The sequence below is a fragment of the Sceloporus undulatus genome, chromosome 4 (genome assembly GCF_019175285.1).
Source record: "Sceloporus undulatus isolate JIND9_A2432 ecotype Alabama chromosome 4, SceUnd_v1.1, whole genome shotgun sequence".
Taxonomy (NCBI): domain Eukaryota; kingdom Metazoa; phylum Chordata; class Lepidosauria; order Squamata; family Phrynosomatidae; genus Sceloporus; species Sceloporus undulatus.
Window position 1 is genome coordinate 171,120,789 of NC_056525.1, and position 16,354 is coordinate 171,137,142.

Below are 16,354 nucleotides of genomic sequence, written 5' to 3' on the forward strand. Positions count from 1 at the left end.
ATCCTCAATTTACATTCCTGAAGAAGTTGCTGAAGATGCTTATTGTGGGCAGGGGAATGAAATAGAAAAGTATCAGAAGGGACAAAACCTTTGGGTATAAGTAATGTCACATGTTGTGCTTTAGGCTAGGGCTTAATCATTCACTTCCCCTCATGCCATATGCTTTCATGACTTCATAAGACTATGAATGTTTACACTCTGATCCCCGACTTTGAATATTTGGCAAAAAGATGAACTATGATAAATTTTGCATATCTGGTTAGTGAAAAACTTAAGTAAATTAGGTTGCTAGTTACATGGGTTATACTATGAAAGTGACTTGTACCTGTATGAGATACTTGAGGTTGTTTGCTTTGGATAGTTGGAGTGTGGATAATAGAGTCAGAAGAGTGTAACTAAGAAAATTATTCATACTGCATGTCACCTCCTTACAGATTATTTAAACTACCAGCATACAGTAGCCCAGCAAGAAGAAGATTACCAGCTCTTGTATACTAGTAGACAAAGAATATTTTAGGTCAAAATCAGGTGTGTGATGTAATCCCTCTCCTAAATGCTATGGTTTTATTGTGGTTTGGTGTCTCTATTTTTTTCCTGATAGGTAAGAATAAGCTATCCTCCATTTAACAGAGAATGGGTTGGTTTCTCAGCTCCATTATAAGTCATTTCTGATATATGGGGATTTTTAACCAGATATATAACACTATTGTGTTCATCTGCTCTGTTGCACCTTCAGTAAGATTGAAATGCTGTGAGCATCAATAATTGAGGCATGTTTTCCTTTTGCTGGAGATTTCAGATTGGAACAGCTAGGTCTGGGGGTGGATTTCATTATCCCATATTGTATTTTAAACATTTGCTTTGAAGACAGTCTCTGTCTTCGCTGTTCACAAACCATTTCCCACCCAAGTATCCATTATTAAAATCAAAACGTTCAATGATGTTTCTGCATCATACCATGATATTAAACTCATATTCCAAATCAGGGCTAAAACTCATACAGTCCTCCAGTAATCAAGGACTATATTATTATTATTATTATTATTATTATTATTATTATACTCTATTTATATAATGCTGTAGATTTACACAACGCTGTACATAAAGACAATAAAATCGATAAAAATGAAACCTGCCAATGGTGTACATTCTACAAAATACATATAAAACAATAAATAGTAATATGGTGAGGAACACTGGGAAATGTAATCAAACAGCATTTGGGGAGCCACATGATTCTCAGCAATTCATAAAAATTGTACATTTCAACACAATTAAGACACGATAAGAATTAAACTGTTGATACTATTTGTTGTATATGACACGCAGCTAGAAAATACAGGGGAAAGTACTGAGGAAAGTGCATTGGACCTTAGCCTTAAATCACATGTCAGCTCATATCAGAATGGGATCCATTGAATGGCCTTGAGCAAGTCTGCTTCAGTCTTGGTAAAGTGATAGGAAAATTATAGCAACCTGTGCCTGTGGTTGTCATGGCAATGACTTGAGTTGAAATAGCAACCATAAAGTAGTTGGAAAATCAAATAGTGAGGAATAGTACAGCTTCAGTTTCGAAAGTGATTCCTGAGCAATTTTGATACCTTTGAGTTATATGATGAACTCCAGACACTTTGATTGCTTTATTTTAAGGTTTTCCAAAGAAGCTGCCACAGCTTTTGTTAATCATTTATTAATATCAAAGTATATGAAATTCTGCCACCTATCTGCAATTTTTTTTAAAAAAGAAGATATGACATGTACATGAAACCCATACATGTGTCCAAATGAATGTCCCTCCTATATGATCAAACTGTATTGGATAAACCCTATACATTGTGTGCCTTATTTGCTCTGTAGATGTTTCTATGTTCTTTTTGGATTTAAGCCTAAGATTAAATTACAGAAATGCTGCCAAAAAAGTGTCAAATACTTCTGTTTCAAGTTCAGGTGTGCATTTCAGGCATTAGAGATAGCAGGAAGTGCCTGGAAGAAGAAAAGCCCTCCCTTCAGCCACCATCTTGAGGGAGAGAGATTGTATTGTATTGCATTTTTGTAATGTACACCGCTATGATCATTGCGGAATAGCGGTCTATAAATAAAATGTAATAATAATAATAATAATAATAATAATAATAATAAAATTTATGTAAGAAACCAAGACACTTTTGAGCAGCTGGGGAAGTTGGGAGCAGAAGATTGGAGGATTTTAAGAGGTGAGAAATGACACGAGGATGTTAAAGTGGGACAGAACAAAGCTGCTATGAAAGATTTTCATTTTCTTACTTTGGAGGCAAAATCAGCAAAGCATAAATAGGATGGAAACAAGCAAAAATCAAATGGACTGTTGTGGTGGTGGTGTGCCTTCAGGTCTTTTCCAACTTAGGTTGACACTAAGGCAAACCTTTCACTGAGTTTCTGAGAGTGTGTGACTTGCCCAGGGTCACCCAGTGCGTTTCCATGGCTGAACAGGAAACTGAACCCTGAAAATGAAGGGAAAATGGTGAGATGACAGAGAGATCTGAGTGTATCTCAGACTGCACTGAAATATTTGTGTGTGGTTTTAAATCTTAGGCAGTGGAAGTAGGAGGTAGAATCGGCCTTCCATACCCTTGGATTTTGCATCCACAGATTCAACCAACCACAGTTTCAAAATTACACAAAATTACCAAAAAACAAACATTGATTTTGCTATTTTATATAAAGGATACAATTTTGTACTCATGGCCATAATAGTAATTGTTGATTTTCTTTCCAAATAAATTTGCAGGAACATTTTAAGATGAGGTTTGGCTTGTTATGTTTGGAGTAGAGTGGAGGGAGGATACTAATTTAAACTTTGAGTTCATTCAGCTCTTCAAAGATAGGTAAATAAGAAGCATTACATTGTTTCCCACTGTTTGTACCTTGTAATCATTTTGCCATGTAATGCAGGACCTGATTGGAAGGACTCTGAAATTTTGATATACAGTTGTCCCTCCCGATTCATGGTCTTGCCGTTCAAGTCCCTTCGTCTTTTTTTTAAAAAATTTATTATAAATCATTACATTCATGACATACAATAACATACAACACACCCATATATACACAAGTAACACATGCAGTAAGTTTTCAGAATAGGATGGTCCTCCAGTAGGTGGATTTTGCATTGTATATGAAGACAGTAAACTGTTCATGAATCTTAAGAGTCTTTTATAAATAAATATTTAAGAAGTGTTAATCAAAGAAAAGCAGTGAAATCTTTTATGTTAAAAGAAAATTTTATTTTCTAGTTCTGATATCTTTTGGGTTTTTCCCCCCTTAGACAAAATTGAAGAAGCACAAAAAGAACTTATTGAAACTGAAGAGCCACAAAAAGGTAAAACATCTTTCTCTTCCTTCCACTTTTATCCCACCCACTCCTATCCCCCAATTTTTGGTAACTGTATTCACCAGTGCATAAGGCTGCCTTGGTGTTGGAATATTGTATAGTATAGGGGATGTCTATTCTTAACTAGAAAGAATGCTAAATGTTCCACTATTCCACAGACATTAACGAGGGCTGGTTCTGACTTATCTTTTGCTCTTAGGTGCCCAGCTCTGAGTATAAAACAGACATGCTTCCCTTCAAATATAAAGGTGTTGCAAGTATCTGTGGTCGCTTATTCCATCATAATAAGCCTAATATTGCAGTCTGTAAGTGTTCATTTTGCTTTGAAATGCTTCAGGTTAAGATAGTCGGAGAAGAATGCTTCCCAACAGAGCACAATTGAAGTGATTTTGAGGAAAACAGGAGAATTATTTGGGCAAGAGCTCACAGTTGTGAATATATGAAGTCTACTCGAAACTTAAGAATTGACAACCAGTAGTAGACTGGGGATCGTGCCAGACACATGGGCAAGGGAAGAATACACACACACGTTATTGTATATAGACCTTGTAGAAATTAAATTTTTCCAGGTGCAGAAAGAAAAACAGAAGGATGAGTCAAGCATTATTTGTAATCTGTCTGTTCAGCTGCTCTCACTCTGGAGAAGGAGGGAGGGTAGGAGTCAGGTCACTCTGGTACCCTGAGTGTCTGCATTATTGGGACTCTGTAACTAGTATCCTTTGTGCCTCCAGTAAAGATTTAGTGACCAAAAGTGCTCTGTCTCCTCCTCCAAGCCATATAAGCAAGTTAACAGCCTGGTATTTTGGTGCTGGTACATTGTGCTTCTGCACTTTGCACATGTCCTGAATGGGCATGACAGTCATGCAGTGACAACACACACACACACACACACACACACACACACACACACAGTGTTAAATTTAATTGGGGTTATTTGGTACCTTTTGTTTTGTGAGGTTAGAAGGATTATGTGGCTCTTTGTAACTGGAACTAGCCATAAAATGGGGACATTCTCAGGAAGACAGATAAACTGAATAAACCTAAATCAGTTAGTCTATGTATGTCTTCCTATAAAGCAAGTCAACATATCACAAATGTGATGAGGTTCTATCCAAGCACAAGGCATAAGAAGAGGCCTATTGGATCAAACTAACAGTCCAAGATTCTGTTTCCTACAGTAGACATCCAGATCGTGCTGCAAAGCATTTAAGCAGGAAGCCTTCTTATTTATTGTTCCTGTTGTTCTTAGTCACCTTTGTTCTTAGTCACCTACTCATGGTGACCCTGCGGACAAGACATCTCCAAGATTCCCAATCCTGCACTGTACTGCTTAGGCCTGTAAATTCATACCTGTGACCTCTTTAGTAGAGTCCATCCATTTAGCCTGTCTGCTTTCTGCTTTCCTCCACCTTTCCTAGCATCATTGTCTTTTCCAGTGAGTCATGCCTTCTCATGATGTGGCCAAAGTATGGCATGCTCAACTTTTATCATCTTGGCTTGCAAGGAGATTTCAGGCTTGATTTGTTCTAGGATCCATTTGTTTGTCTTTTTGGCTGTCCATGGTATCCTCAGTACTCTTCTCCAGCATCACATTTCAAATTAATTTTCCTCTTAACCGCTTTCCTCACTGTTCAGCTTGCACAAATGTACATGAGAATAATAGAGAATATGATGGCTTGTACAAGTCTAACTTCCATGTTCAATTGTATATCTTATCAGGACTATCAGATGTGGTGGCATTCCCCTGTCTTTAAGAACATTTCATAGATTTTCATGTTCTGTGCATGCAAAGGCTTTGCTATAATCTGTAAAACATATGCTGATTTTGTTTTGAAATCTGTGTTGCAGAACTTTGAGCATAATTTTGCTTGCATGGGAAATTAATGCTATGATCCTATAGTTGCTGAAGTCATTTGTGTCTCCTTTTTTGTGGATGGGAATGTATATTGGTTGTTTCCAATCTGTTGGCCATTGTTTTGTTTTTCATATTTGTTGACTTATATTGGTTAGCACTTGAGTTGATTCTGTCTGTGTAAGATTGTAGTTCGATTAGAGTATCATCTACATTTCCCCCAAGTTCTCTTATTGCAGCTTCCACTTTGCTTTTTAGAATTTGGGGTTCATGTTCATATGGCTATTTGTTCCACATGTCTTTCATTTTGTCATAATTCTACTGCGTATTGCCTTGAACACCTTTTTATTTCTTCTTGGTCTTGAATTGTGCTCTTTTTATTGTCCTACAGCATCCCAGCCCTTAGTTTGAACTTCCCTTTGATTTCTTGGATTTTGTAGAAAAGGTCTTTCGTTCTTCCTTTTTTGTTGTTGTCTTTGTTTCTTTGCATTGATCACTGTAGTAGTTGTCTTTATCTTTTTGCACTAGTCATTGTACAGTTGCATTCATGGTTCTGTTTTTGTCCCTGTCTCCCTTTTATTTTGCTTCTCTCTTTCCTTTACTACTTGAAGTGTTATATCTGTCATCCATTGTTTCTTCTCTTTCTTTTTGGTCACTGAAAATATCTATCTTCCTTTATTATATCCCTGGCTTTTGACCATAGCTCTTCTGGTTCTTGATCGATTATGCTTAATAGCACAAATCTGCTTCTTAATTGTCAGTAAATTCTGTTGAGATATTGTTCAGATCATAGTTTGATATAATAACTGGTTTTGGTTTCTTTTTCCGCTTCACTCTTATTTTTGATATAAGTAGTTTGTGGTCTGTACCACAGTCAGCACCTGGTCTAGTCTTGGCCAGCAGAATGTAGATTCTCCATTTTTTGCTTCCTATTATATAATCCATTTGGTTTTTGTGTTAGTCACCTGGTGATGTCTCTGTGTCTAGTCTTCTCTCTAGTTGTATGAAAAAACGTGTTTGCAATGAATAAGTTTGTTCATTTAACCTGATTCGTTTCTTTTGCCTAATACAGTACAAATCTTCCTACTGTTTTTGATTCTTCTTCACTTCTTACTTTGGCGTTCCAGTCACCTTCCTTTTATATCCTATTCTATTTTACTTTATTTATATCCCACTTTTCTCTCATAATATCAGCTGTTGACCCCCCAGTAAATGTTGTTCATAGGTATATTGCTTCCAAACATGAAACAGCTAGTTAAATTCATAATCTGCCTTTCCTAAATGAGTCCAAGCCTGCATAAATGGCTTTCCTCTTCCCCACTTCCTCTTTACAACCGTCCTAGTGAGAAAGAGAGAAATTAGACCAGAGTGCACCGTGATTCAGTGGGGTTGATACTGGATTTTCCAATAATGCCTGACTCTTGACTCCTACTGCTTAGCTAGAATAACACTAATAGCTGTTAATAGAGCTGTCTTCCACAATTTGTTGTCTGGCCAAGTGAACTGAAAAATAAAACTTAATGTACTTTCAGAGTTAAAAAACTAATCTTTGTTTGTATTAGAATTGTTTTACGACTTCCTTATGCTTTAATGATAATGCCATGTTGCCTTCTACAATCTAGATCCTTCATAGTTTCTGCACCAGAGGTGAGAATCACACAACCCTCCAGATGTTGTCAAACTACAGCTCCCAGAAGCCCTACCTAGCATAGCCAATGGCAAGGAGTGTTGGGAGTTACAGTCCAACAATATCTGGATGGTCACATAATTCTCACCCCATACAATACATACATACAGCTTGGATTCTAATTATAATTTCTGTCTTTTAGCATCATATTTGAATAGAAATGGTTTTTTTTCTTGCCCATCAGTCCTGAAGAAAATATACCATTTGTAAGTCCATATGTTTTAAATCTTTTCACTGCTGAAATCTACTCAATAAAATCAGTTGCAAGTGCCAGACCCAATAGAGCTGAGATTGTTTTGACAATAGGGAAGAAACCACACTGTGTTTGCTAATTTAACACTTCATCTTTTAAAGCTATTCTGACAATTCTGTCTTAAATGTGAGGAGAAAAGCATGTATGTAATGATGTTGTGTAGTGTCAACAAAAGAGACAGTTACATTCTGATATTTTTAAATGAGCATTGTAAAGATCTTGAGGCCAAAAGTTATTCTGCCACTAAAGATATGGTGGCAGATCTGCTTTCAGTATTTTGTATATCTCCTTAACAGTTTTCATAGATGTGGAAATAATCCATTGAATTTTAACAGCTTGCTTAGAATTAGGACCATCAGATGAAGTCAGATTCTTAGAATCAAAGATCTGAATGGATGCTACTCAGAGACACAGTTGTCACAGAAAAAAAAGTCCAGTCAGTTCATTATGATTTATAGGAAGAGGATAGTGCCTGTAGAACCAGCATCTCCAGCTGACTATAGTCCTGTAGATCAAAAATTAATGCAGAATACCTTGTATGTGTAACATACATAGACCATTCTAGCACATGTTCTCCACCCTTACACAGTTCTTCAAGAGTGATTCACTGGATGCTGATACTACGAAACTGAAAGGGTGACACATTTTTCCTACTTCCAGCATGGAGGGATGCTATGCAGATAAACTGCATATTACTGTAGAGTAGTACCAGTGAATCAGATTGTGGCAAAAATAGAAAAAAAACTGATTGTGGTAAATCCTTTCTTCAGTACCTGCATTAAAAAAAGAGGGCTAAAATAGTATGTTCTGGAAACTGAAACTGGGGAACAGTGGGGTAGACTCTGAAGCAGATCAGCTCTATTCCTATTTAATGAGGTTTGATAAAATGCATTGTTGGATTCAGACTCTGCTTAGCTTTCTACAGTTCAGGTAATAGTGAGGAAGTTACTGCCATTAACTTCAGTTTTTAAACTGCAAATGTTGAATGGTAATAAATGGCTACTGTCTGCATAAAGTGGGAGAGAACCTGTAAGATTATGGAACTCCCTTCCATTAAGAGACCCAGGTGACCTAAAACCCTATTTATATAATTTTTCAAGGAAAAAGCAAATGTTTTACTTGACTTATCTTTCTTGTCTGTTCATATTGTTTTAATTGTATTTTAGCAGAGTTTTGTACTTTGTTGTTATGGATACTTGTAATTTATTATTTGAATCGTGTATTTTTATGTAGGTTGCTTGCCATTTTGAATAGTTATGTTGAAGAGCAAAATCTAAATCTTTCTCCTCTTTTCTTGCCATATAAATTATATTTTTTGTATATTCACCATATGATCTTTTCTTTCTTTCTTTTTTTGTATTTGGACAGACATCTCTGAGGCTGTTGCAAGAAGCAGTGGTGTAAAGCGTAAAAAGATAATAACTGGGAACCATCAAACAAAAATACCAAAATCGCCTTTGAGAACCCCTATTCGGGCAAAATCCAAAAAAAAAGTAGAAGAACCTTCTTCTTCTTCGAATATTCTTCCTGATACTTCAGAGCTCCTAAAAGAAGTACATAGTTTGGGTACACAAAATGGGAAGCAAACCAAGCAAAATGAAGGGATGCTTAGCAGTGAGGTAGCAATTAAAACATCCAGATCTGAGACTTCACCACATAGCAAGTTGTCTCTGTTACCTCAATCCTTGGACTTGAATAAATGGCCAGTAGAAGACTACAGTTCAGCCCAACCAGCTAAAAAAGGCTCCACTAGCTCTTCAAGTACAACCAAGGTTGACAATAATGAATGTATTAACTTTGTTGATTGTACTAATTCATCCTCCTGTACAAATACTGCATTTGATGTCTTACTGAAAGCTATGGAGCCTGAGTTAAACACCTTAGCACAAGAGTGCCCTTCGGGTGGGATGCAAATAGAACAACTGAGACCAAATAAAACAGTAAGCGCCTCTTCTTCTCTTACATCCAATACATCAAGTGTCCAAAGTCCTGCTGCTTTGCTGCAACAAGAATTCATAGCTGGATCTCAGTTTTATCCTTGCACTTCACAGACTGTGCATGTAGCAACATCAGGGAAGACTGAACAAGCACAGATTCATTCAGTTGCTCAGTCACAAGAGCAAGTTCTTACTAAAGTTGAGCAACAAAACCAACAAATTACAGTGTGCCCCAGTTTTACTAATTCACTGGTACATCAGCCAAATCAGGAAAATCTCAAACTCCAGCATATATACAGCATAGCAGTAACTTCTTCAATAATCAACCCCCAATCTTCTGTTACTCAGGCATTTTCTCAAAACCAGCTAGTAGCAAAATCATCATCTTTGTCAATTCATCCATCTAGCTCCAACACCCAGTTACCTATAGCTCCCTTGTACAATTCAGCCCAGATAGCTTCAGTCGTCAACCATGGTGTAGAACAAATATGTAACCTTCTGAAAGTCCAGAAGCCTAAAAAATTGGGGAAATATGTATGTGAGTATTGTAACAGGGCTTGTGCCAAGCCCAGTGTTCTCTTGAAGCACATCCGCTCCCACACAGGAGAACGACCATACCCTTGTGAGACTTGTGGATTTTCCTTTAAGACCAAAAGCAATCTGTACAAGCACAAAAAGTCTCATGCCCATGCTATCAAACTTGGACTTGTCCTCCAGCCAGATTCTAGTGAGTTGTTTATCTCCCATGAATCAGACAAAGCACTTAGCATCCATTCAGATGTGGAAGAAAGTGGTGACAGTGACGATGAAGGAACAGCTGATGAAAGGCAAGATGAGCAAGCATCATTAGAACTGGAGTCTAAACCCATAGTGAAAACCCTTTCTAATTCTGACTCATTGCACAAAGGTAGTCCCATCCCACTAAGCAATCCAGAATATGTATTAGGTGACTCTTCATTTCAGGACTCAGTGACACAAGCAAAGACAGCTTTGCCTAAAGTGATAGTTTACCCTGTAAATGTTTCACCTTTAAGAACTGATAGCCCCAAAGTAGCAGACTCAGACTCCACAATTTCTACAACACAACAACAGGGGGACCTGAAAGTCAAAAGTGTGAAACCAGATTTAACACACACAGATTTTGTAAGGGAATCTGATACTAAGCAGTCTCAGAGAACAGAAACAAGTGTTTCTGAGGAACAGCTTGTGCCATCTGTAGGGACCGCAGTACATGCACAGCTACAAAGGCAGCAAGCAACAGATTGTTCTCAAGATCAGCAAGGAAAATGTCTCCTGAGTCCACGAAGTTTAGGTAGTACAGATTCAGGCTACTTTTCACGTTCAGAAAGTGCAGATCAGACCATGAGTCCACCAGCTCCATATATGAAGGGATTGTCCACTTCTGAAAAAGACGCAAGTAAGAGTTGTGTGCCACGTATGAGCAGTACTGTGGCATCTGTTGTTCAAATTGACAAAACACTGCTTTCATCTGGCCAGATGAGACCACCTCTAGCAACTAAAACTCTTGAAGAGCGCATTTCAAAATTAATATCTGATAATGAGGCTGTGGTGGATGACAAACAGTTGGATAGTGTGAAGCCACGGAGAACATCCCTTTCAAGAAGAGGCAGTATTGATTCGCCTAAGTCCTACATTTTTAAAGATTCCTTCCAGTTTGACCTAAAACCAATGGGTAGAAGAACTAGCTCAAGTTCTGATATACCAAAGTCTCCTTTTACACCAACTGAAAAGTCAAAACAAGTTTTTCTCCTGTCTGTACCAACCCTTGACTGTTTACCCATAACAAGGAGCAATTCTATGCCTACTACTAGTTATTCAGCTGTACCTACAAATGTTATACCACCCACCCATGCCCTACGTGGAAGTCAGTCTTTTGATGATAAAATTGGCTCTTTGTATGATGATGTTTTTGTGCCAGGGCCTGCTGCTCCCCAAATCCAAGGTGGACACCCCCGCACCCTTGTTCGCCAAACAGCAATAGAAGATTCTTCAGCTACTGAAGGACATGTTTTTGGACCAGCACGCTCTGTAGATGAAAGCTATGGAAGCAATGCATCAAATGAATTCTTAATGGCAAGAAGCAAGTCTTTAGTACAAGGATCAAATGTGGATAAAAATAAAAAGTCACATCAAGGCCGAGGGACAATGTTTGAGTGTGAAACCTGCAGAAACAGATACAGGAAACTGGAAAACTTTGAGAATCATAAAAAGTTTTATTGCTCAGAGTTGCATGGACCAAAAACCAAGGCAGCTATTAGAGACTCTGAACATAAGACAGTTTTAAACAATACACAACCACAAATCCTTCACTATAGAGTTGCCACTTCAACAGGTGTTTGGGAACAGACATCTCAGATCAGGAAAAGGCGGAAAATGAAAAGTGTTGGTGATGATGATGATGAACCACCAACACATGATGCTATTAGTTTGTCAAAGGACCCAGCAGAGTCAGAGTGTCAAAATAAACTAGGAAATGTGACCACTGTCTCGAAGCATACTTCTGCTATCCTAAATTCTCATAGCATTTCACTTCAGAAATTAGCACCAGATGAACTGGAGACCCAAAGCACCAAGCAGACCATGGAGCCAAAGATGTTGTTGCAGGGAGCAAAACAGATTGTTCCAGTTACACAGGAAAAAACTGAACAGAAAAGACAAGGGGCTGGGATTTCAGTAATACAGCACACAAACTCCTTAAGCAGACCCAGTTCTTTTGAAAAATCAGATTCTTTTGAAAGACTGTCTCCAGTTTCCTTTCAGGATGCTAACAAAGCTGTAAAGCTCCATTCCTTGAATACCATTAGAGTTCAAGAGGAAAAGCGTTCCCTCCTGAGTGCATCCCACCCTCCTCAAGTCACAGACACAACAAGAGTTCAGCTTCATGAACATCAGCTTACCCCTAATGAAAGGAATGCCCCAATACAACCACTAAGGCTTGTACGCCAACATAACATTCAAGTTCCTGAAATTCTTGTCACAGAAGAACCAGATAGAGACCAAGAATGCCAATGCAGTGATCAGGAGAAGACAGAAAAATTTAATTGGCCCCAGCGTAGTGAAACACTATCAAAGTTGCCCACAGAAAAGCTTCCACCCAAAAAGAAAAGAATTCGCTTGGCTGAAATAGAGCACTCTTCTGCTGAATCAAGCTTTGATTCAACCCTTTCCAGAAGTCTAAGTCGGGAGAGTAGTCTATCACGTACGTCTAGTTTCTCGGCTTCTTTTGATAAAGATGATGTCTCCAAGAATGAGAGTGCTTCCAAAATGGAACCTACTAATAAATCTCTGGAATTCCTTGCAATTCCTGCCAGTTCAAATATGCTCAATGTGCCTGGCCCTCACTACAGAGAGATGAGACGTGCTGCTTCTGAACAAATTAATTGTACTCAGCCATCTATGGAGATTGCAGATTACAGAAGCAAATCTTTTGATTGTGGGAGTGTAACTCTGCCAAAGCCCACTTCGCTTTCAGAGATACCTGCTTCCAAACTGTCTTCTGGTAGTAGTGGTGCTGGACATGTCCCTCTGTTAGAAAGGAGGAGGAGGGCCCTTGTAAGACAGATATCATTAAATATCTCTCCTGAAAAGAATCAGCCTGACATCATGTCAAATTCTTCCTTTCAAACTGCTCCTGCAACAGATATTTCTACAGTGTCCTTTCAGAGGTTGCAGAGTTCTGAAAATATTTCTGAAGAATTATCTTCAGGTTCTCATCACCTCCAGATTTACACCAAACCTTTGCATGAGTCTGTGAAAAGTAACAGTTCTTTTACCCAGTCTTGTAATGAACAGTCTTTAAGTTCTGCTTTGAGTCATCACAACCAGCAAGCTTTGCTTAATCAGAATTCTCAAGCACTCCATAAAGGACCAGCACTTGGGACTCAGAAAGGTAGAAGCATGGTTGCCAGCCAGCACAGTGTACAAGATGATTGTTTTGCTCCCAAATACCAGCTTCAAATTAAAACACTACATGTAGGACAGCAATACTCTCTAGGTCTTCCAGGCACAGCTGACATAGAGCAAACTAGAACTTTATTAGAGGTCAATACAAAGCTAAATGACAATGTGTCCAAGCCATATGTGGCACAAACTTCACAACAAACTGCTACTGATAGTAGTCACATGTATCAGATTTCACCCTTTGTTGTCCCTGTACGCATTCACAGTAATATTCCATCTTATGGCTTAGCTACTGTTGCTCCCCTTCCTCACATTTTAGTAACCCAGGATCACTCTCTTTGTAAAGCTAATACTGTATCTGTGCCAACAATCAATGATCAAATTCATCTGCCAAAATCCCACAAAGATCATCTCAGGTGTTTGCCAAGCTCACAGCCAACATCTGTGTTTGAAAATTTGATTTGTGAAGCAGAAAGCAAAAGTCCAGCTGCACTGGGATCCTTAAATATGCTTCAGAAAGTGCCAGTTGGCGGACTCTTCCCTCAACAGGAAGCCACAGCCTCGAGTAAACGTATGCTCTCCCCAGCCAACAGTTTAGACATTGCCATGGAAAAGCAACAGAAGCGTGTTAAAGATGAAAGTGGTGCTGCCTGCACAACAGGTGCTATATTGCTACATCCACCAAACATCAACGCTAGTGAGCCTAATAAGCAAAAGAAACCACTCCTAGTGCGACAGATCTGCACCACTGAGCTCCTTGAAAGTTCCTCATCAGATCAAGATGACAAAGGCAGTGGAATCAAAAAGTCATCAGATATGTTGCTGCCTGGTTCAGCTGAATCTGCTCAGTCTGGCATTTCTTTATTCATAAATGAACCTTTAGAACACAACCTACCAACCTCTGAAACTGTAGGTTTTGTAATGAGAAAACCACTTGAACCTGCTGTGTTGAACAGTCAGACTTCATTTTTAAAAGTTCTTGATAACAGTCAAGAAAGCATGTCCCTGGGAGTTAATAAGGAAAATAAGCAATCCAGTATGCAGAGCCAAGCAAAATCTGGAACCACTGTGTCTGTTGTAAATGTGGGTGACATACAGCACCTGTCTTTTCCAAGCCTAAATACAGCAACAAATTTTACATGGTGTTTCCTTTTAAGAAGGAAACCTGTGCATCTGTTACAAAATGAACAAAAGACTTCAGGTTATTCTTCGTGGTCTGTCAGTCCTAACAATCCCAATCCACTTGGTTTGCCAACAAAAGTTGCTCTTTCTCTTCTGAATTCAAAGCAGAAGGCTGGAAAATTTTCTTATACTCAAGCAATAAGTACAAACTTTACAGCTGACATACTGGTCTACTCAAGCAAGTGGAAGAACAACTTACTTAAGGTACTTAACATGTGCATGACACAAATTGATTTTAAAGAGGGAGTTCTGTATATATGTTAAATTGCTTAAATAATTTTAAAAATACGTAACATTTGCATGTGATGACTTCAGTGTGCTCTGTTCCAGTGTATCTATAATCCTGTTCAATTTGTATTGCTTTATAAATGTTGAATACTCTGATTAGGTAATGGAAAAGTTTATCAAATCGAAACGAACTGTTCATAACAATTTGCAGCGAAAGCCAGCTGTTTCTGGGGAAAGTGTTTAGATATTCATCACATATAAAGTAGACCTGTTGAACCTTGGGCACTCAGTACGTCAGTTTGCTTTTATTTGCCATCAAGTCAACTTTGACTTATGGCGACCCTATGAATGAGAGACCTCCATGATCCTGAACTACTGTGCAAACTCAGGGTCATGGTTTCCTTGATGGAATCAATACCAGTATGTATGTTCTGTTGAATGGATGTACATTGCATGGGACTATCAAATGGATTTAGGCCTAAGCCTTTAAAAGAAGCTTCATCTTATTATAGTATATAATCATTTGGAAATTACTTTTTTCTTTTTAAGCAAGAAGGAAAGAAATTTTGAAGCATGGATTGGGCATTATGAATACAATTCATTTTAAAAGAGGATTGTAAAATGTAAACAGACAACTTGCAGCCAGCACAATAGATGAAGGCATCCATGCTTGATCTTAAACATTACAGTTCATTTTCAGACTTTGAAAATTAATGACATGACCCACTTTCCTTCTTGAGCTATCTGTTTATATTGAGAAAGAATTTCTGCATTCCAAAATATCCCATCCCAGTCAAATCCTTTTATGTTTAATATAGGCCCGGTACAGACGGACCCTTTGCAGTTTGCCTATGACGTGCTAGGGTTGCTCGGGGACAGGGCTTGCACACGCCCCATAACCCTAGCACGTTATGGGTATGCCGCAGCTGCACAGCACCATATAGATGGTGCGTGCAGCGATGACGTGCCAGCAGCGCAGTCTCCAAACGGGGCGCTTTGGGGCGGTGGAAGTACGCCACAAAAAAGGAGCCACTTCCTCACGTTCTTTTCTTGCTGCATAGCAGCGCCATGCAATTTGGTTTCTACAGCACTGCTGTGGAGCAAGGAGAGGCGCCGAGAAGGTGCCTCTTTTTGGCACTCTGTACCGCGCCATACATACACTAATATAATTTGAATGGAATCTAGAGTAATAAAGAATTTACAATAGATCACATTAATCTTACATCCTCACCAGTGGTGCTGAATAGGTTTGTCATCTCACATCATGCAATACTTTATTTATGTAGTTACAGTATTTTAAATGGTTGTTCTACCTACCGAGTATCTTGAAGTGGTGTACAATAAAATTCCAATATTAAAAAGAGAAAAGAAACTCGACATTATATTACATTGACTAAAAAAAGGTTAAAGGTAAAGATCTGGTAGAATAATAGTGCCTATCACAAACTCAGTAAGCATGGAGCCAGTGTGACTTACCTTGGGAGATAGCTCCACATTTAATTTTCTGCTATGGAAATATAAGCAGAAGATACTCCATTGTTCATTATTTCTACTGATCTTCCTAATGACTTTTCCTTCAGTGTTTAGTTCTTGTTTATGTATGAGGTTTTTGCCAATACACAGTATGAAGCCATTGTATATGCAGTTCAGTTTTTCACTGTGCTGCTAACAGCTCAAATGCTAGAGTTGACATAATCTTTTTAAGCACAGGTCAGCCCAAGTTAACCACTTTTAGTGCCATTGATTTTGCAAGCATCTTGTTTGTAGGTATGTGTATATGTATGAATTTGTATACATGCTGCTTTTCTTGGCAGAGCTCCCATAAAAATAGTTTACAAAATTTAAATACAGTTGCAAAAATAAGTCAATAATAATTCAAAGAAAAACATTCAGCATGAGCAATAAAATACCAATTGTTGATATTCTT

General features: G+C 38.3%; 1 protein-coding gene across 6 annotated transcripts in view; it reads left to right on the forward strand.

The window, feature by feature from the left end:
- HIVEP1 (HIVEP zinc finger 1) overlaps positions 1-16,354 on the forward strand; it is a 110,552-nt gene that overhangs the window by 69,248 nt on the left and 24,950 nt on the right. For 5 of the 6 annotated variants that reach the window (XM_042463397.1, XM_042463399.1, XM_042463395.1 and 2 more), the window contains 2 exons: positions 3,302-3,355; positions 8,528-14,403. In XM_042463397.1, the coding sequence (XP_042319331.1) occupies positions 3,302-3,355; positions 8,528-14,403 (5,930 nt within the window). The remainder of the gene's footprint in view (positions 1-3,301; positions 3,356-8,527; positions 14,404-16,354) is intronic. The other variant, XM_042463401.1, reaches the window with a different exon arrangement.